Source organism: Plasmodium malariae (assembly GCF_900090045.1).
Source record: "Plasmodium malariae genome assembly, chromosome: 7".
NCBI lineage: Eukaryota > Apicomplexa > Aconoidasida > Haemosporida > Plasmodiidae > Plasmodium > Plasmodium malariae.
Window position 1 is genome coordinate 928,375 of NC_041781.1, and position 22,438 is coordinate 950,812.

The window sequence follows — 22,438 nt, forward strand, 5'->3', positions numbered from 1 at the left end:
CGATTTTCTAGCCATAAATTGATAACGTTCAAACATGTTAGACAAAAAATAAATTTCTACGTTCGAAAATAGTTGAACATCCAAAGTTTTAGTTGTATAGTTTTATCATTTAATTTTTTTTTTTTTTTCATCATATTTGTTTTTCTATTTTTATCATTTTTTCATTGCAGCGAGAGCATATATACGTACATATGTATACATGTGTATGATAATATTCTTCTTATTTTTTAATTATGTTACACAATTATATTCTTTGTTGACAACAAATAACAAGGACACTCAACATTTTTAATTTCATAATACATTGTGAAAAAATTTTGGAAAAATAAAAATGCTAATTTTATTTTTCATAGTTCTCTGTTCAAACGGTTAGTGCGCAGGTTATTGAAGTAAAAATTGTGGAATGAAAGAAAGAAATAAAAAATTTCATCCTCCATTTTGTAGTTCAATTCGTTATATATGTTTGATCGATGTGTAAATTAAAGTATAACAATAATACTTCCTTTGTTCTACAGTTCTCTTATTCTCAGTTACAACATTTTTAACTACGTTCATACGTACATATTCTTACAAATATTTACAAATATTTATGCATAGACGTACACACATAAACACACATATACATACATCCATACATAAACACACATACATATACATCCATACATAAACACACATACATATACATCCATACATAAACACACATATACATACATCCATACATAAACACACATATGCATACATCCATACATAAACACACATATACATACATCCATACATGTATATATACACAGATGGAATGGAAAAAAATGAGAAAAAATATTTATGACTTCTGAGTTTACTGATTCATTTGCTAGATTAAAAAAGTTGCATGCACAAGTCATAATTTCCTAAAAGCTAGAAAAAAAAAAAAAAATACAAATACAAACGTGGTATAATGATTTAAAAACATTCATCTGTACTCATAATAGTTAAATTAGGCATATGTTATCACTCACAATTTAAACTATTTCAATGAAAAAAAGAGGGCCAAATAATATAAGCATTATAATGCAAGGCAACAACAACAACAACAAAAAAAAAGTATTATTTATTTCCAGTGAATATGTACGTAAGCCGAAAAACGTACACAAACGTTCGCTCATATGACGGGTGTACACCCACATGAGCAAGGATATGTATATATATATAACATGAATTGCCAAGGGGATACCATGTTGATAAAAAATTAACGCAATTCCAATGGAAAAAAGACACAAAGTTCAAATAAATCCATAAAATGATATTATTGGACGAGGTAAAACGAAAATAAGTTATTCCCCTTTAAGGATATTCTCAAGAGAATAAAATAAAGTCCTCATAAAATGAACGAAAATAAGACAAATTCTTTAACGCCAATCCCTTATTACATGTATATTAATTATTTAGATTTATATAAATGTAAGGCTAATCTTGCGCCTTTTTGAAAATTGTAGTAACCACAGATACCGATTTGTGTACTGAGGAAGAATTACAAGAACATTTTATAAACATATTTATATAAGCAATTATATACGAAAAATTGCAAGGGGGAAAGGGGAAATAATAAATTAAAAAGCGCATATATTATTTTTTTTTTTTAATATTTTTCATTTTTTTCGAATTTTTAATTTTTTTTCATATATTTCAAATTTTTCAAATTTTTAGTTTTTCTCGCATTTTTCGTTTTTTTCGTATTTTTCTTTTTTTTTTTTTGAGAAAGGTTAACATATAAAATGTAGAATGGAATAAAGATCACATGTATAGCGAAAAAAAAAAAAAAAAAGCTTGAAAATTTCTTGTTAAATTTTGAAATTACCTGCAAAATATTTGAACCTTCTTATTCCTGTTTGAACATGCTTCACGAAAACAGTTGAAAATGAAATCTATAAATACCTGCACTGCAATTATATGTATAATTGTGCATATGGCAAGACCCTTGAAAAAAAAAAAAAAATTCGAAAATCTTCGCTCAGTGATCTCTATTTAGCGAAATGATGAATTTTCGGAATTTCTTACTCCCCCTACATAGGCGAAAGCGACTCGAGGATGTGGATTTAAAAAGTTGTAAGAAAAAGAAGAAAAAAAAAAAATACATTCACAGATGTTTAAATTTAAGAAAATTCAAAAAATATGACCAGTATAGAAATATGGAAATTTATTATCAGTACATAGATTTAAAGGAAATTTTAATAAACAATTGCTGCATGGATGTAGAAGATAAAAACAACGATAGTACTAGAAGTAAACGTGTTGCCAATTGCACTACTGCAACTGCTGTTGCTGCTATTAGTGCCACTACCGTGAACAATGGTGAAGTAGGTAAAGACGAGAACAACCCATGTAGCTGCGGAGATAACTTTACAACCCATGATTTTAAAGGCTGCTTCATCACAGGTCTACATATTTACGAAAGTATTTTTTTAATTGCTTGTTCAGGTGGAATTGTAAGTATTTTTGATAAAAACTTTAACAATGTTATGAACAGAAAAGTTAGTAATACGCTTATAAAAGATTTGTCCATTAATAAAAAAAAAAATGCCATGTGTTTTATCGACAATTTGGATAACCTTTATCTTATTTATTTAAATATAACAAATGTAGTGAGAAGTTATAATTTAAATATGTGTAATAGTGACTGCATAAAAATCTGCAGCAATAATTATGAACGATCAGGTAATCAGAACGCAAAAGGTTATAATTTAAAAAAAGGTGTGGACGAAATTAATGGGTACCTAAATAAGGAAAAGTACATGAAATTAAATAAAAAAGAGAAAATTTTTACAAAAGCATTTTTTTATAATGAGATTATTAGCTATAATATAAAATACTTAAACTGCAGCATAATAAATCCTTGCTTCGATAATTACCATAATAATAATATTTGCATATTATCATCAAATAAGGTAGTCTCTGTTATGTATATTTATGAATTTCACATAAACAACACAGTCATTTTTAAAGAGCGACAAATTTTAAATTTATATTGGCATAATTGTTATATTTTCATATGTACACATTTTTCAGTTTTCGTCATAAACTTTTTTGATAAAACGAAAGTTGCTAATATTAATTTAACTTGTCCTCCTTCGGATTGTGGGATGGGGTTTTTGGCCATTCCACCGAACGAAGAATTTTGTAATGGTAAGAAAAGAGATAAAAATGAAGAGAAAAATGGTAGTGGTGATTGTATGTTATTATATGATAGTGAAAATGTGAAGAAGGTATTTAACAGGATGTATAGCAGAACCAATGAAGGGGTAAATGGAAAGATAAGCGACATGAAGAGTGAAATGAAGTACAACATGAGATACGGAATGGCAAGAGAAGGAACAGATGACGACTACTGCAGAAACAATGTACGGAATGATATAGATAAGCAAAATACTTTGGGTCAAAAAATAAGAGGAAATGATCATTTGATTCATATATGCGAAATTAAAAGAGATATATTTATAATTGCCAAGGAAAAAAATATTAAAATTATAAAAATAGAAAAAATAAACGAAATTGAAAAAGTTCGTGTTATGAATGATTTTTCATTAGATAATTTTATAATAAGCATAAGTGCATATTACCACGACAGTATAGAAGCATTAAAGGATCATACATTTTACATGTCAATAATAACCTTTAGTAGTAACTGCTCATTTGAGAAGGGGAAAAAAGTTAAAGGGTGGGGAACATGTCTAGAACATCTTATCTTAACAAATAATAATTACTTAATGTATAGAAGCAGCATCATTTTGGACAATACATTTTTGGGGTCTGGAGAAGGGCAAAAGATTTGCATTAACCATGAGGAAGGTACTCCTGTTATACATTATCATAACAATAATAATAATGATGATAGTAACAATAATAGCCACAGTTGTTATCTTATTGGCACTAAAAGCAGGAATGGGCATGATGAAAGTAGCGCTCGAGACTGCTGCGCAAGATACTTTAGTAACTGCAAATACATGACCAGGCTCCACCGTGAGCACATTTTCAATAACACTGACCAGTTAAATATATATCAGTACAGTTATCTTCATAAAGAAATGCTAATTAATGGGATAAAAAAAAAAAGAAGAGATAAGAATGATACTAGAGTAAATGAATCTGTGGTAAACGAATATACAGTAAACCAGTCTAGCTTCCTATACATATATGGTAATAACACCTTTTTGCAATTTCGGGCAAAAAGTGTAAAAGAATTCTTTTTTGAATATATCGTAAAAAATAGCAAAAATCGAAAGAACCTTTTTTTTATTTTAAATGAATTAAAGAGAAATGAAAAATATAGAAATGAATTATCTGATATTGGTTTACTATTAATACATTCTTGTTTTAAATATAAAAAATATTTCCTTGCTACAAAAATTGTTGCTACTTTGTATAAACATTTTCATAATAAAGATAAGGTTATCTATAATATCATAAAAATGTTTTTTCACCATAGAAAGTTATATATTCTTTCCCTCTATTACAGAAAACTAAAAGAATATGGAGAAAAAAAAAAAAAAAAAAAAAAAAAAAAAAAAATTCTCAAAAAATGTACCAGTAATAGTTCAATACTGCATAAAGTAAAAGGTAGTAGAAAAGGACAAATATTGTTATCACAAAAAATGAAAGTTAAGAGAAAAAAAAAAAAAAATATTAGGAGCATTTTGTATGTTCTTAATTACTTGATGACTAGGAAAAAAAAAAAAAAATTCGAAGGAATAAAACAACTTAGCAAAAAAAACACAGGAGCAAAATGTGATAAAAATAGTGAGAACTGTAAAAATTGTAAAAATTGTAGAAATTGTAAAAATTGTAGAAATTGCAAAAATTGCAAAAATTGCAAAAATTGTAAAAATTGCGAAAATTGTAAAAATTGCGAAAATTGTAAAAACTGCGAAAATTGTAAAAATTGCGAAAATTGTAAAAATTGCGAAAATTGTAAAATTTGTAAAAACAGTAGAAACAATAAAACAAAGAGTGATAAAGATAGTAAAGATAATCAAAACAGTAATATTCGTAAAAGTTGTAAAAATAGCAATATTGGTAAACATAAAAAAAAACAAATAAATAAAACTTGTGTGCAGAAAGAACAGAAAAAAAGTTTTTTCTTTTTCTTAACGAAAAATATATTTAACAGATTTCTAGTTTTTTTGTTATTCTCTGATGTTTATGAATTTCGAAAAAATTATGAAACGTCATCTCCTGATGAGTTAAATGTTTATATGTTAAGTGAGCAAATAATATTTTACCTGAAGGACGATTTTTCCCTTATAAATAAAAAACTGACCACTCGCCATCATATATTGCCCCCCGCGTTGAGTAGAAATCAAAAAAAAAAAAAAAAAAAAAGGAAAAGGAAAAGGAAAAGAAGAGTCAGAATAAGAATAAGCCTTGTGAAAAAAAGGGAGAAAGCAATTGTAACTTAGGTAGAGATATCGGTAATAACAATTATGCGTGTGGAAGTAGCAGCCATAGCAGTAGCTGCAGCAACCATAGAAGCGACGCAACGGGTGATGATCTTACAGTCCTAAGAAGGAAAAAGAGCAGCGCAGAAAAACAAATCGTTTTAGATATTTTCCTTGATATTCTTTTTAAGTTCAACATATTCATCCCACGTGTATACTCACGCAACGTACGATTATGCAGCAGTAACAGTAAAAAAAAGAATAATTTTACGTGGTGCATTAATAATACAACAGCAAGTAATACACAAGCAAATAGCAGCGAAGCGAGTAATAGTAAAAAATGCACACAAAAAAAAAATATTATTGTTAACAACATTTCCAAGGAGAAGAAGAACAAATGTACAGAAAAAATAAACAAATCCTTGGAGCAGAAATATTACTATGACCATATTACTGACAGTGTATTCACTTCTTTCTCGATGAGTCCTGAAAATCACCCACAGCATCATCATGAATATAACAATAAAAGAAAGAAAAGTAGCTTAAACATGAAGACGTCGAATGAAGAAAAAATAGATTATTATCATAGTGGGCTTGAAGAGGATATGGCAAAAAAAAAGAAAAAAGAGGAAAGGGATAAATTGGTTAGTGAAAGGGGTAACTGGACGAGTGAAACGAATAACGGAGCGAATGAAGTGGATAACTGTACAAGTGAAAGGGGTAAATTTGAAAAAAGTAAGTCTGACCATTATAAAAACAACGTTATAATAGTAGAAAATAGAAAAAGAGAAAAAAAAAAAAAAAAAAAAAAATACTTTCCGGATAATGATAACAACCATGTGATACTGTGTGATATGGTTAGGAGTAAAGGAACAAAAAGGTGCAGTTTTAAAAATGACAAGATTACTACTTTTAAGAGCATTAAGAATGATTACTTTTCGAATGATTACTTTGCGAATGATTACTTTTCGAATGATTACTTTTCGAATGATTACTTTTCGAATGATTACTTTTCGAATGATTACTTTGCGAATGATTACTTTGCGAATGATTACTTTTCGAATAAGTGTTTTCCAATGAACAGGGATTTTGCAAATGACAGCTCTGCAAATAATCTCGCCTTTTTTGATAAAGAATGTAATAACATAAAGAAGGTAGAGATAATAAGAATGTTACTTCATATGAAGAAAAAAAATGTATTTGATTACTTAAATCAGTGTAGTTTACAAGTACTTAGAGAAATAACTGATACTAGTGTAATATTATTGTGTAAAATAAGCTTAAAAAAAGCTGTTAAATTATTAGTTCTTAGATATGTAAATGAAAAAGGTATTTATGAATACTTTTTTAATCCAAATGATATGATAATAAAATTAAAAAAAGAACCTTTTTTTTTGTATAAATATGTAAAAAAAATAAAAGATATAAAACATTTAAGTAAGCATATTAACTTATTTGTATTTTTAATATTCATCTTTGAACCGACATTATTAATGCATTACATAAACAAGTATTACGCCTATATTAGCTTTAAGGTTGTTCTATTCTTAATTTCCTTTTTCAATCTCCTCTATTCAAATAACAGTAGTTTGCTCGAGGGGGGAAACAGCAACAAGTTGGAGTATAGTTGTAACGGAGCTCATAAGGGGGAGAACGAGGGCCACACAGTAAAGACATTATCGGGAGGGCAAAGAGTTGTGCACATTGAGGCACAAGCAAAAAGAATAGAAGAAACAAACGAAACGGAGAAAGAAAAAAGAAAAGAAGAGGCAAGCAGGATGGAAGAATCAAACCAAACAGACCGTGGAGATAACGTACCTTACAACAGTGGTGCAAATTTGAAAACAGGGACAGCTGCTAAATGTCGGCTAATTTATTTTAAGAATGAATATGTTATGTTACTGTACAAGTATTTATTACATGAGCATGTGAAAAAGGAAAAAATGATGAATCTATTTGATCTGATAAAAGAAGAGTCCAAGTATTGCAAAAATGATTTTAACTTCTTTCTCCATGTAAAAGCATTTATATATGTAATCTTTGGTTATATTAATAGAGGGTTAAATATATATATAAAAATGAACAATTATGCAGAAATATATTATATTATGACATGTTACAATATAACCATTAGTGAAGATATTAAGAAGAAAGTATATGAATACATGGCTTCAACAGATTGTGCTACTACCAAAAGAAATGTACAACACATAAAATTAAATAAAAAATGGTGTAATAATAATATACATATGGCACAAGGAGATTCAACAAATGTAATACATAGTAGTACTAGTAGAAACACTTTAATTGATGATGATATATACGTTAACTCCCCATATCGAAGTACTATCAGTCTATGCAGACATAGACAAAATGAATTCAGTGATGTTCGTCCTAGGAGCAGTCAACGTATCGACAGTTACATAAATACCAGAAGTAATGCTAAAAGAATGGATGGAGCAGAGGGAAAAGAAATTAATATCCCGTATTGCCTTGCGCTACAAGCGAAGAACTTTCGATTGAAGACAAATCGAAAAATTAAAAAAAATAAAGGAAAATTTAGAGGAAGTTCTGAAGTCAACATGAAAGGCAACTTCGACGGTAACACTTATGGTTTTAAAAAAGTAGTTTGTCCAATGAAGAATAATAATGACAGGTCAGGTGAGCTCAACACGAGTGATCACAACACGAGTGATCACAACACGAATGATCACAACACAAATGATCACAACACGAGTGATCACAACACGAATGATCACAACACAAGTGATCACAACACAAGTGAGCTTTACCATAATAGCTCTATGAAGAATAAATGGCAAAAGGAAGCAGTTGAAAAGATAGATGATGACATAGCAAAACAGAGAAGTCCAGTTCCAAAAAGTGCGCATACGAGCGTGAACAAGAAGGAATATGATGAAACAGTGGATAATAACAGAAACAGAGGCAGGTCTTATGACTGTATAGAGTCGTATGTACACAAATTTGTAAAGAGTGATATCTTAGATAAGGAAATTATGTATCAGTTGTATTATGAAAAAAATAAGGAGAATGACAAAAAAGGCAAAAATTATTTAGTTGATATTAATAATTATGGGAAAAAGCAAAATGAAGGAAAAAAAAAAAATAAAAATAAAAATAGCAAAAATGAAAATAATAAAAATAATAAAACAAATCAATATAAAAATAATAAAACAAATCAATGTAAAAATGATAAAACAAATCAATATAAAAATAATAAAAAAAATCAATATAAAAATAATAAAAATAAAAACAAAACTCACACCTACAAGAACTACATAACGTACAATAATTATTATCTATCGTTTTGGAAAAAAACAGAGAAACTAAATGCATTTAAGGAAAACGTAATTAAGAGCTATTTAGTTCATAACATAAATTATGACATATATTATGACATGAATTACATGATGCTGATTAACTTACTACAGGAATTATTTTATAAAAACGATCTTTGTGAAAACTACAACAACATATTAGTTAGCGAAAAAACAGAGACATTTAACTTTTTTAAGGAAATAAAAAAAAGAGGTTATGCTATATATAATGGAAAGATTAAAAAAGAAATTAAAAATAACGACTTAAAATTATTAGACATCAATGATTATTATTTTTTAAATGATAATTCAAGAGAAGCAGATATGTTATTACCATATATAAAGGACAATAATAATTCTGAAAATACCAAGAAGGACATATTTCATATTCAAAAACATCTGCCAGCTAACCATTTTTTATATGATCAAGTTTATAATAACAGCCCGTATATTTCAAACTTTTCCTCCTTTTGCTCCCTTTGCTTAAATAACATATATCATGATTCTAATGCGTTCAATGAAGAAAAAGAAATTAAAAATAATGTTATCGTTTTTTTTTTTTGTAATCATCTTTACCATTTGAAATGTTTAAAAGATAAGAATCTCCTTTGCGGGGTTTGCGAAACGTGCGATTAGAGGTGTTTCCATTTTTCTGCTTTACGACCATTTATTGGTTTTATTTTATTTTTTTTTTTTTATTAACTGCATTAGTGTAATTTCTTGCCATTTTGTATTTGTTTTGCATTTTATAATTTCATTTCTCTCCTTCGCTTCTTCTACCTTTCTACATATTTCTCTCTTTTTTTTTTTTTTTTTTTTTTTTTTTTTTTTTTTGATGTTAATTTATCCTTCACGTTGCGTTAATTCCCCTGAGGAGAAAAAATTAATTTCGCCTTACTATTTCGTCATACTACATCAGCTTATTACTATGTTTCTTTACATTTTCTGATAACCCTATCTTATTACTTTGTCTGATTACCGTGTCTTAATACTTTGTCCTATTACTTTGTCCTATTACTTTGTCCTATTACTTTGTCCTATTACTTTATTCATTACTTTATTTCATTACTTTATTTCATTACTTTATTTCATTACTTTATTTCATTACTTTATTTCATTACTTTATTTCATTACTTTATTTCATTACTTTATTTCATTACTTTATCTTATTACTTTATCTTATTACTTTATCTTATTACTTTGTCTTGTTACTTTGTCTTGTTACATCATCTTACCGTTTCTTCGTATCATTTCTTCGTACTATTCCTTCATTCCCATTCCCTTTTGTTATCCTATTTTGTTTTATTTTTTCAAGAATTCACATCTTCACGTGCCTAATGTATGACAGTAAACTACCAATTTAATTTTCCGATTTTTATGGAAAACCCTCATTACATTCTTAGTTTATTTTTTTTTTTTTTTTTTGATTATACATCATCTGGTTGTTTATGCCTTTGTTTTCATTTTTTTTTCAAATTAATTTTGTGTCATCAAATATCTTATTTATTTATTTATTGTTTACTCTTTCCTGCTTACTGTTCAATGTTTATTATATTTTTTTCTCTTTATGATCTTTTTTATTTATGAATTAACAAGCAAACACCTCCTGTACGGTTTTCTTATTATATATATATGTATATAATTCGAATATGTGTATAATGCGAATATGTGTATAATGCGAATATGTGTATAATGCGAATATGTGTATAATGCGAATATGTGTATAATGCGAATATGTGTATAATGCGAATATGTGTATAATTCGAATATGTGTATAATGCGAATATGTGTATAATTCGAATATGTGTATAATTCGAATATGTGTATAATTCGAATATGTATATAATTCTTAAATGTATATATATATATATATATATATATATATATAACAAAACAAAACAGTGCTAATATACAACCTTTTATGAGATTTTTACAAAATAAATAAACTTGAAAAAGTTACAGTTAAAAACATAAGCATGACGGTAACAGGAGGATTTGGAAATTCAAATACGGTTGGGAGCTAAGAATGGGGAAAAAAAATTTTTTTAAACGATCAAATATAGTTGTAGTTGTAGTTGCAGTTGTAGCTGTTTCCTTTTATGTATTATATTTTTCCTTTACGAAATCAAAAACCACATCCGCATCTTGTATAGAAGCCACTTCAACATTTTTCTTTTTTTCTGCAAAAATGGAAAGCGGAAACAAGAAACACGTTATGTATGTGTGTAGGCTGTGCACATATATATATATAGATATAGATAAATAGATAGATAAATAGATAGATAAATAGATAGATAAATAGATAGATAAATAGATAGATATATCTATAGATAGATACAAAACGCGAACGAGCAAACGGGATGTATATATGATGAAATCTCAAATCGTTATGTGCTCTTTGCACCTAGATTTGCCAATCCCTTTATAATTTTAATTCCTTACCAGTGTCAAGTCTAATAATGTCAAAATAGTAGTCAAAGGAGTCGTAGTTAATACGTATTGTGCTGTTTTTTGTAAGGCAAGAATAGTACCTTAACTTCTCTTCTAATTTTTTCTATCAATAAGATGTATTAAGTAGAAAAAAAAAAAAAATAAATAAAATAAAATAAATGCGTAATTCGTGAATACTACAATTCGATAATTATTTAAATATTTTAATTATAATTATAATGTTAATTATAGTTACATTTTTATTTTGTTATATCATATTGTATTACATTATATCATATTATATTATTTATTTTTTTTTTTTTTTTCCTTTTTTAACTTTTGGCTCGCTCATTTCAAAGAACTTTTTATGGTGTGGCTGCAAAATAACACTGGAGGCTGTGTCCAATTTTACGAATCTTAGTCTTACTACGTCGAAGCAGCTAAAAAATAATATATATATATAAATATAATAAAATATAATGAAATATAATGAAATATAATAAAATATAATAAAATATAATGAAATATAATGAAATATAATAAAATATAATGAAATATAATGAAATATAATGAAATATAATAAAATATAATGAAATATAATAAAATATAATGAAATATAATAAAATATAATGAAATATAATAGAATAAAAATTTCACAGTAATAAAAAGAAATAATGGTGAAAAGAAAATACATAAATAAATTATCTAAATTTCAAGCGCCTTCTATTTTTATATATTTATTGTTTTATCCATTTTCCTGCCTAACTTCAGCTGCAACGATTTCATAACCCAAGTTGGCAAAAAGATAAAATTTTTTTTTGCTTTGAAATCCAAAACGTTGATGAAAACCCTGTCTAGTTCTATAAAGGAAGCATAAAAGGTTAGAAAAAAAAAAGAGACAAAATGAACAGATGAATAAAAATGAACAAAACAGAATGAAGAAAACAAAAGGAAATAGTCTTTTATAAGACAGAGTCAACAGCCTTTCCCTCCATCCTTTCACACTTCTTCTCACTTACTGTTAATATTTTGGTACTCACACAGCTTGTTTACATCGAGCATGCTCATATTTTGATAAATTAATTTTTTTTTTATATCAACTTTTTCGATGACAAAATTCCAAGGAACTTCAATATGTTTATTAAGTAGCTGCATAGATAAATGTAAACAAAAGAGATGAAGTAACAAAAGAGATGAAGTAACAAAAGAGCGTTTATTCAAACCCATGTGCAAATGATCTGTACTATATTGTCTATAACAATGTGTGCACATATAACACAAAATTATGTAACTCTTTTTTTCTTTTTTTTTAATTTTACTAGATCGTATATAAATAAAGGTAAGGAGGCTTTATCACTATGCTGAATATTGTTATGGCAAAATGTACCTAAATCATTTTAGTAAGTTTCAAGAATGCAATAAAATAAATAAATATATGAAAAAAAAAAAAAAATTTTGATAAGCTCACATAATTCCTCTACGTGTACATGTTTATTTATACGTATTTCAATTGGTCAGTATATGATTTATGTGCACATTCCACAAGTGCATACATGGGAAGGTACTATACAAAATTTACAAAAACGTACTTACCATCGAACGGGTTAAATTTATCGCTAAGTGGTAGGGAGATCAAATAAAACTCATTCTTGTCATTTAATAAATTTAAATTGTTTATATCATTTACATATGTTAAAAGCTACAAATTGAATATAAAAGAAAAAACAAAAAAAAAAAATTTTATCATTGCGTCAGATATCGATAACATATATTGTGTGTACAGCTTCTTCCACATTTTAAGATTAACTTTTGTCTTATATATAGTCTTAATAGTGTAATTCTTCATTCTTGTAAAAATGGATAAATAAGGCTTGCATCTACGAATGTTATGCTTTGCCGATATGTAAGATATGTTATTTGTAGCTGCATTTTTCGAGTCAACACTGGTGTCTATACTCAGAAAAAAAAAAAAAAAAAAAAAAAAAAAGGAAAAAATGAAGAATTAATAAAGTGGATAAGGAAAAGAAAAAAAATAAGAAAAAGAAAAAAGTACGAATGAACATTTTGTAGTTTCATCAGACTTTGAAAAAAAATAAAAAAATAAAAACATCCCATTCCAAATTCTCTCAAACAACATTTCTTTTTCTTTCACATAATTAATCTTTCATCCTTTTGCGCTTAAAATAACATACTCATAGTAAATGCAAAAGTTAGAAGGACACATAAAATAATTTTAATCATCTTAGGGCGTTCGAAAAAGGTAAACCACACTTAATATGTTGTATTATACTATATCGTGTTGTACTATATCGTGTTGTACTTTATCGTGTTGTACTTTATCGTGTTGTACTGTATTGTATTTTACTGTGTCATAATCAGTTGTATTTTTTTTTTTCCCTTTTTTGGTCCATTATGTTTACTAAGGAGTATTAATTATAGCTATACGTAAAATTCAAATAATACATCTTCTAACAAATTGTTAGCTTATCGTTCATTAAAATGTACGAACGATTTTTATTTGAAAGAGATTAAAATTATCTTCTTTTTGAAAGTATGCGGTATATTCGTGTTATGCAAAAAGAGCCATTAAAAAAGCTCTCCTTAAGGTTATAAAAAATAATAGAAACGACAAAAAAGAATAAAATAAAAAAAAAAAATAAATAAAAAAAATGTTTATAAAAAGTTAAGAAATAGTGAAAAGAACATGACTAAATCATGAAGAAAAAGATGAAAGATAAAATGAGAGAACAAAAAAATAAATGTAATAAAGAAAAAATACTAATAAAACTCATATGCTTACATAATATAGGTACATACATTGAAGGAGAAACATAAATACATAAACTAAATGAACTGCATGAAATACATAAACTACATGAACTGCATGAAATACATAAACTACATGAACTGCATGAAATACATAAACTACATGAACTGCATGAAATACATAAAATATATGAAACGCATGAATGACCTGAGTTAACTTAAAACGTGAAATGTTAACCTTTTTTTTTCATCTATAAGGCCGAACGTAACACTCATATATATATATATATATATATATATATATATACATATATGCACACATAATATTTTATGTGTGCACAACTGTCATTTGAGGATTCACACTTTTAGTAGAATTATTTTTTTATCTTTTTGTCGGTTAAACTGAACATAAAAAATAGGAAAAGGAAATTAAACAGGCGCCTGCTTTTTCAATTTTTTAATTTTTTGTGTTGTATTTAATTATACTTTTTTTTATTGAAAAATTCCGTAACATGTAGAGTTTCCTCTTTTCAAATAATTTGTGAAGCACATATATTTACGTAAAAAAATACTTTTCGCGGCTTTCTATATTTTTATAAATACGCTTGTTTTGTTTTGTTTGCACACTGTTTCGAACAATTTCAGTTCAAAAAAAGAACGACTCGCAAATAAGGAAACGAATCGGAAAAAGTAAAAAAAAAAAAAAGGAAAAAATAAAAAGAAAAAATAAAAAGAAAAAATAAAAAGAAAAAATTAAAGAATTAAAAAAAAATTACAAAAAAAAAAATGAACAAATGAACAAAAAATGAACAAATGAACAAAAAATCAACAAAAAATGAACAAAAAATCAACAACGTTAATTCTTCCCATCAAAACGTAAACATTTGATTTTAATTTTTTCATTTTATCATTACTTTACTGTTGCTACACCATTACTTTATTATTACATTATCGATGTTTTATCAGTAGAGCAATTACAGGAATAAACATCTGAAGTACTATAAATTACATGAACGACTCATGTAGACACAATTATATTTCACACAATGATGTAAGGAATAATTACAAGAATGTACAAACGAATCCTTTTTGATATGCCTTATTTTTTTGTTTCATTTAGTCCTACCAAGCTATCAATTCGCTGATTATTTAGAAACATGTGCATGTATTTAGATTTATGTACACATATATACATGTTCGAATATTTACTAACACGTTCACGTATATACAAATGCATATGGGTCCTTTCTCCAAATTCAGCATTCTATTCATTTTGCTAAGGAAAAAATGACAAATAACATACCGTTCCAAAATGCTATTAATAATATAGTATTAAGGAATTCCTAACTTGTACAGCTTAAAATATTTCCATAAAATTTGGGTTTCAAAAGTTAGGAACATTTAAAAATCAATGTAGTAATAATCTGACCGCTTCTTCCCGAAAATGTTATGGATTCATAGAATATTTCATCCATTAAAGATAATTTAAATTTTGAGCAGCTCTTGTTGAAGTTGTTAATAATATATAATATTTCCTCCTTACATGCGTTACATGATGTAATACATAAAAGTGTATGCCATCGAAAGAAAAATGATATTTGTTTAAAATATTCATTCTGTTTATTATTCATAAAAAATATATCAAATGTTCCCTTATCATTTAATAATTTATAGTCATTCATTAATTTCGAATTTTTATTTAACTCCTTTTCAATATTACAAATATCTAACACTTGTACATATATATTGTTCGCATTATTAATATTAAACCATTTTTTGGCTAACTCTATAGCACTATTTGAAAAATCAAAACCATATAAATTTAAAAAACCTCTATTATATAATTTATGTAAGAATAATCCATTTCCACAGCCTATATCAAGTATTGATATACTCTTTTTTTCTTTAAAATTTTTGTCAATCCAATTAATTATTTTATCACAATTTTCCTCAAACCATTCTTCTAATTCAATATTTGACTCTTCGTAATTTTCCAATTCATTTTTATAAACTTCTTCCCAGTAGCTCAATTTATGTAACTTGGATGGAGTCATTTTCACTTTGCAATTTATTTGTTTTCTTATTTTTTTCCCCTTTCTTTTGATGTAGTGTAAAATTATTGTTGATATATTTTGTTTTGTCAAACATTCTCGTATTTTAATTTCATGTGCTTTATGTGGATACAATTTTTTTTTTCTTTTTCTTTTTTTTTTTCTTTTTCTTTTTTTTTTTTTTTTTTTTTCTTAAATGTTATTCTTTAGATATATCCAAGCTCTAGGGCGCTTTAACACATTTGCCTAAGTTAGTAGCTTGTAATAGTAATTGTTTTTCTCTCTTTAAATTATTATTTTTTTTTTTAATATTTTATCCTTCTTCCCGCCTTGTGTTGGGAAAAAAAGTGTATGTATGCACGCAAGGAGGCATTCATGGCGGTATGCATGTACGTACATAGATGTATATGCATATGTATAACGTTGTAACATTTCAATGAAAAAAATTTTCTGCAACTTGTATGCCTATCCATTTTTTTTATTTTATTTTATTTTATTCTATTTTAATTTTTCCCCTTTGTCATATAGACATTCATAGCTGCTACTTCTTTTCTCTCTTCCTTTTTTTTTTTTCCCATATGTAATAAAAAATTTATGAAAGTAAAATAAAAAAGTGAAATAAAAAAGTGAAAAAAAAAAGAAAAAAAAAAAAAGAGGTCTCTGCTTCTAACTTACATTACAGCCATCTTGTGTGGATAGGTGTAAAATTTTACATTTTATTTTGTTTTGCAATTTTTTTTTTTCATTCATTTTTGTGTTTTAAAGAATTACCGAAAATTACTAATAATTTAGTAATTATTATAATATAGTAAGTTAGGCATGGTGTAAAGAAAAAATGTAAGCAATTTTTGTTAAATTTTAAAATGTTTGCTTTTATTTAGCAAAAGGGAAAAAAGGAAAAACTAAGTTTACATATAATAGCTTACATATGTATACTGATGTGATAACAAATTATCAAAATGTGTAAATGTTCTTTTTTATCTTTTCGTTTTTTTATTTATTTATTATTTTTTTCCACCATCCACCCCAGCAATTATAAATATATTATAACAATATATTATAGATAAATCAAAACATATAATGATGTTCTAACTTTTTAACCGTTTTCTATGTATAAAATGAAAAAAAAAAAATGTTCATGTAATGATATTAATTCATTGGAAAATATCATTTAATGATCTTTTTTTTTCTTTTTCTTTTTTATAGTATTGAAAGAACAAGTAATTCATATTATAATTTGTTTTGTAGTATAATAACTGTTTTGATATCTTTGCAAAAATATGGGGTTGAAAATATATTTAAAACATGATACTAATAAAAAGGCTATTTAATTTTATTATGTTCATAACGAAAAACATATGTTGACATAGAAATGTTGCACAAACAGATTTTTATTTTATGTACATGTTCATATATATATATATATATATATATATATAATATATGTGTACAATAAATAAAAGCATGTATCAATAACCTTATATATATATACATACATATATATATATATATATATATATATATATATATATATATATATATATATATATATATATGTTACAACTTATAACATGTAACAAAATTCTTTTTTTTATGCATTTTTCCTGTTATATGTCAAAATTATTTATTATAAAAACAAGTTTTATTTTATATTAACGTTTTTTGTTTATGCATATACATATAATATGTAGACCCTATTGACATATTATGTACACAATATATATATATAATACATATATATGTATATACATAAAGACACAAATATATACATGCTTATATATATACATGTGCATACTGTTTGCTTATATAAGTGTGTATACATATATATAGGCAAATACTTACAAAAAAAAAAAAATTAAAATAATAAATAAAGGGGTTAATAAGTAGACAAAAAGAAAAATTAAGAACAAGGTAAAAAAAAAAAAAAAAAAAAAAAAAAAAAAAAAATAAAGTGAGCATATTTTGAAAATAATAAATGATGAAAAATTATTAAAAAAAAAAGGTATTATGTAATTAAACATACATATATACAACATATACATATATATACAACATATACATATATATACAACATATACATATATATACAACATATACATATATATACAACATATACATATATATACAACATACATAACATATATATACAACATATACATACATATACATATATATACAACATATACATATATATACATATATATATACATATATATATACATATATACGTATACATACATATGTGCAGGCTCATGCACATTCAATACATAATATATATAAAATTAAGGCAAAAATATCAAATAATTATAGCTAAAATAGCAATTAAATAAATATATGGATTTTTATATTTTCAAATATATCAAAAAAAAAAAAAAAAAATGATAAAAAAGAATGAAAATGAAAGAAAAAAAAAAGTTTAATATCTTGGATTGTTATAGAAGGCATTAAAAGAATCCATATTACCTGGATAGTTCAGCTGATACCCCTGTGGAACATTCGTATATACATTTGGAACAAATGATACCGGATAATTAAAAGTATTTGGCGAATCATTATCGTGATGATACACTGGTGCTCTTCTAACAAAATTGTTACGATTATTCATATTGTTTTTTTGATAATAATTATAATTTTGATTTTTTTTTATATAATTTTGATTGTTCTGATATTTTTTATAATTCTGGGACACAGCAAAATGTAAGAAAACTACTCTATTATCAATAATGCGTTCAGGTTGTTGCATAACTTTAAAAGCTTCTTTTGGTGAAGAAAAGGTTAAAAAACCATAACCTTTTGATTTTCCTTCATTATCATGTATTATAACACATTCTTCCAATTTACCATACTTTTCAAAAATATCTCGTAATGTACCAACATTCGTTTTTTGAGATAAATTTCGAACAAATAATTTATTTTGATAATGATCTGTAAAAGGGTCAGCTACTAAACGTACCTGTAATTCTTTGTTATCTAATGTATGACTACTTTTTAGGCATTTCTGAACAGATTCGACATATTTAAATGTAACAAAACCATAACCTTTCGATCTACCTTCTTTTTCCCTAACTATTATACCATCTTCAATTTCACCAAAAGCTTCAAAATATTTTAAAAATTGGTCATCTCTTGTACTAAATGGAATATTTCTGATCATTAGCCTTCTTGTTGAAGGTGATGACGCTACTGCTTCGTTACACTTTTCACGTATATCTTGATGAGTTAAAGCGCATGTAGCTAATATATCTATTAACTGTTCTTTAGATAATGGTGCAATTAATCGTCTTAATTTTTCTACTTCTGATTCATCTTCTTTTAAAACTTTTTCATTCGAATTATGTTCAACACTTTTTTTATCCTGTGATGAATGTGAATTTGATCTCATTGAGTTGTAGTTTACGTTTTCTTCTGATGTCATTTTGCTGCTTCTTTCTTACTTATCTTTGTTCTATATATATGTTCGTTTATACGTATACACATATATACATATTACGGTATATATGTATGTGTATATGTATACGTATATGTATATGTATATATATATATATATATATATAATAATATAAATTATAGTATAACGTGATATAATGTAGGGTAACAATACAGTATGATATAGTTAAGTACAATTTAATTTAATTTTTTTATTTTTTAAATAAAATGAGATAAAATTAATTAAAAGGATATAAAATTATATGCAATAATGTGTGTTATATTTTTATATAGCAGTAACGGAAAACAAAAAAGTTTAAATTTTCACCAATTTACCCCTTATAAAAAAATCTTGTTATATCTTCTATTCCTTTTAATTTAATTCATGTTTTACGCAAACAGCATACAATTAATTTTGAATATTCATACATGTATACATGTATATATATACATATATATATATATATATATATATATATAACCTTTGAAGTGTATATTACGTATATCTAGGTAAGCATAGGCACCTAAACACGTAAATGTACGCAAGGTACAAATATTTACATATGTACGTATATAAACATATGTATATATACATATATGTATATATATATATGAGTATGTGTGTACATATATTTACATATGACATACCACATAAACATATGTGTATACACAATAAATGTTGCAATATGTGGAACAAGGACAAAATGTTAAAAATATTAATTGTAAACTAAATTATGTAAGAAAACCTCCTTTATATCTTCATATGTAATAATCGTGTACGTCAAAAAAAAGAAAAAAAAACCGAAAAATAAAGAAATGAAAAGTAATGAACAGATCAAAAACAACTATTCGTAACTACTATCTTACTCTAGTTACTAATTATGTAAATTATGAATTGCTCATAAAATATTATGCATATATGTATAATACGTATTCGCTAGCACACCTTTATACAAAATTATACTTATATATATATATATCTTTATTACTTATACAAAACAGACTGCAAATTCCTTTCAAACGTTTTTATTTTTTTACCTTTAAAAAAACTAATTATGGGTAAACATAATAAAATAAGTTAATATATATATATATATATATATATATATATATATATATATGTACATAAATAATATCTGGTTAATGAACAAAAAGTTCGTTAAAAAAAAAAAAATAAAGTTTTTACATTCAAGTATTAAAATTTTTTCTATAATTAAATTTAAAAAAAGAAAAAATGACGAAGAGAAAAATATTTCAAATAAGTTCGAAAAATTCTTAAACAAAAACTAATCGCAGTTAATATGATGTCACGTTCAATTCGTTTTTTTCTTAAAGTTTCTAGAAAAAACTCTCAAATACAATAATATATATATATATATATACATACAATAATATATTTAATACGGTTATTTACTTATATACAATAAAGCGTTCAAGTAATTCTAAAAAAATCGTTTTAAAAATAAAGTATAAATTACAAAAAAAGAATTATTAATACTTTCATTTCACTTTTTAGTAATATAATTTCAAAAAAGTACAAACATTTTCTTCTATAATAACAACAAAATATTTTAAAAGATATGGAAATAAAAAAAATTTATATAAATATATAATACATATAAAATATTTATTGCACATTACAATTTTTTTTTTTTTTTTTTGGTTTTTGCTCATCAATTTTATATATACAATTACGCTTATAATATATATAAATATTATATATGTAATATATATATATAAATAATATATATATAAATATATATATAAATAAAATATATATATATAACATATATATATGTAAATTATATATATATTTATAAAATATTACTTTATTATTTAGGTGTAATAAAATGAATGTTTATAGCTACATGTTTTTCTTTTCCTTTATTAATTATAGTAGTTGCATGTTTTATTATTTTTCCTTTTTTAATAGCAGTTACATGTTTTATTACTTTCCCTTTTTTTAATAGTGCTTGCATGTTTTAGTTTTAGTTTGTTTTTGTTTTTTTCTTCGGTGTATTATAAATACATATAAAACTAAATTATTATTATAAAAATAAAAATTATATACTATATTCCAAGATTTTTAAATGGAAAAAAAAAAAAATAAAATAATAAAGAATTACCAATATTTCTAATATTATTAATTTTTCCATCTTTATTTTTTTAAACAAAAAAAAAGAAGAGTTATATATATATATATATATGTATATAACATATTTTATGTACAAATAAAAAATTAGTCAAAATAGAAATTTTATTACATTTTTATACGTTTTTTTTTTTTTGGTTAAAATTTTAGAAATTGATTTTTTTTTAATTTTTTTTTAATTTTTTTTATATAAAAAAAAGAGTAAATTCATTAAGAGATAATAAAATTTTAAAGTAAATAAATTAATCGAATTATATTTTGAATATTATATAAAATAAGGGAAGCAAAATGCCATTGTAATAATAAAAGCTTAATATGTATAATATATATATATATATGTACTTATATGGGTATATATATATGTGTGTAAGAAGAAAGCTTATGAGCAAAAGATATATCTTATGTAATGAGTTAATACCAAGTGACACATTCCCCTTATTCAGAACAATTTTGTTTGTTAAAATTTTCCCACGCTATTAAAAAGAAAAAAAGAGAAAAAACATGAAAAAAAAAAAAAAAAAGAAATGAAAAGACCCCTTAATTGCATGCGGATAATTTTTTTTATTTTTTAATTTTTATACGTAAATTAATGCTTTAAAGCAAAAAAAAAAAAAAAAATATATTGATAAAGCATAATAATGTGATACATGAAATAGGCACTATGAGCATGAAGGTAAAAAATAGAAGGGGTTTTATCCTTAATGGAACAAAGATGTTTAATTATTAATAATAAATAGTATATGCACTAAATTAATATTCATATTTTTTTATATTTTTAAAATTATATTGGGCTATGAATGTTAACAACGGCGTTTTTTCGGGTTGTCCTTTTCTTTACGTATGTGCAAATCCATTGCCCTTATTAGT

The 22,438-nt window shown here is 25.0% G+C and overlaps 4 protein-coding genes across 4 annotated transcripts; 1 reads left to right on the forward strand and 3 right to left on the reverse strand.

Moving 5' to 3' along the window:
- Positions 1–2,012: 2,012 nt before the first annotated feature.
- On the forward strand, positions 2,013–9,382 carry PmUG01_07027900 (conserved Plasmodium protein, unknown function; the record flags this gene model as incomplete). Its single annotated transcript, XM_029004018.1, is given in 2 exon segments — positions 2,013–5,333; positions 5,348–9,382. The coding sequence occupies 2 exon segments, from the start codon at positions 2,013–2,015 to the stop codon at positions 9,380–9,382; spliced, it is 7,356 nt and encodes a 2,451-aa protein (XP_028860750.1).
- A 1,461-nt stretch (positions 9,383–10,843) lies between these two features.
- Positions 10,844–13,417, reverse strand: PmUG01_07028000 (ubiquitin fusion degradation protein 1, putative; the record flags this gene model as incomplete). The annotated part of the gene is made up of 9 exons (XM_029004019.1): positions 10,844–10,926; positions 11,189–11,300; positions 11,514–11,616; positions 11,943–12,036; positions 12,196–12,325; positions 12,496–12,563; positions 12,770–12,875; positions 12,984–13,126; positions 13,369–13,417. 9 exons carry the CDS (start codon positions 13,415–13,417, stop codon positions 10,844–10,846), a joined length of 888 nt encoding a protein of 295 aa, XP_028860751.1.
- A 1,916-nt stretch (positions 13,418–15,333) lies between these two features.
- Positions 15,334–15,996, reverse strand: PmUG01_07028100 (methyltransferase, putative; the record flags this gene model as incomplete). The annotated part of the gene is made up of 1 exon (XM_029004020.1): positions 15,334–15,996. One exon carries the CDS (start codon positions 15,994–15,996, stop codon positions 15,334–15,336), a length of 663 nt encoding a protein of 220 aa, XP_028860752.1.
- A 2,413-nt stretch (positions 15,997–18,409) lies between these two features.
- Positions 18,410–19,408, reverse strand: HoMu (RNA-binding protein musashi, putative; the record flags this gene model as incomplete). The annotated part of the gene is made up of 1 exon (XM_029004023.1): positions 18,410–19,408. One exon carries the CDS (start codon positions 19,406–19,408, stop codon positions 18,410–18,412), a length of 999 nt encoding a protein of 332 aa, XP_028860753.1.
- Between the last annotated feature and the right edge of the window lie 3,030 nt (positions 19,409–22,438).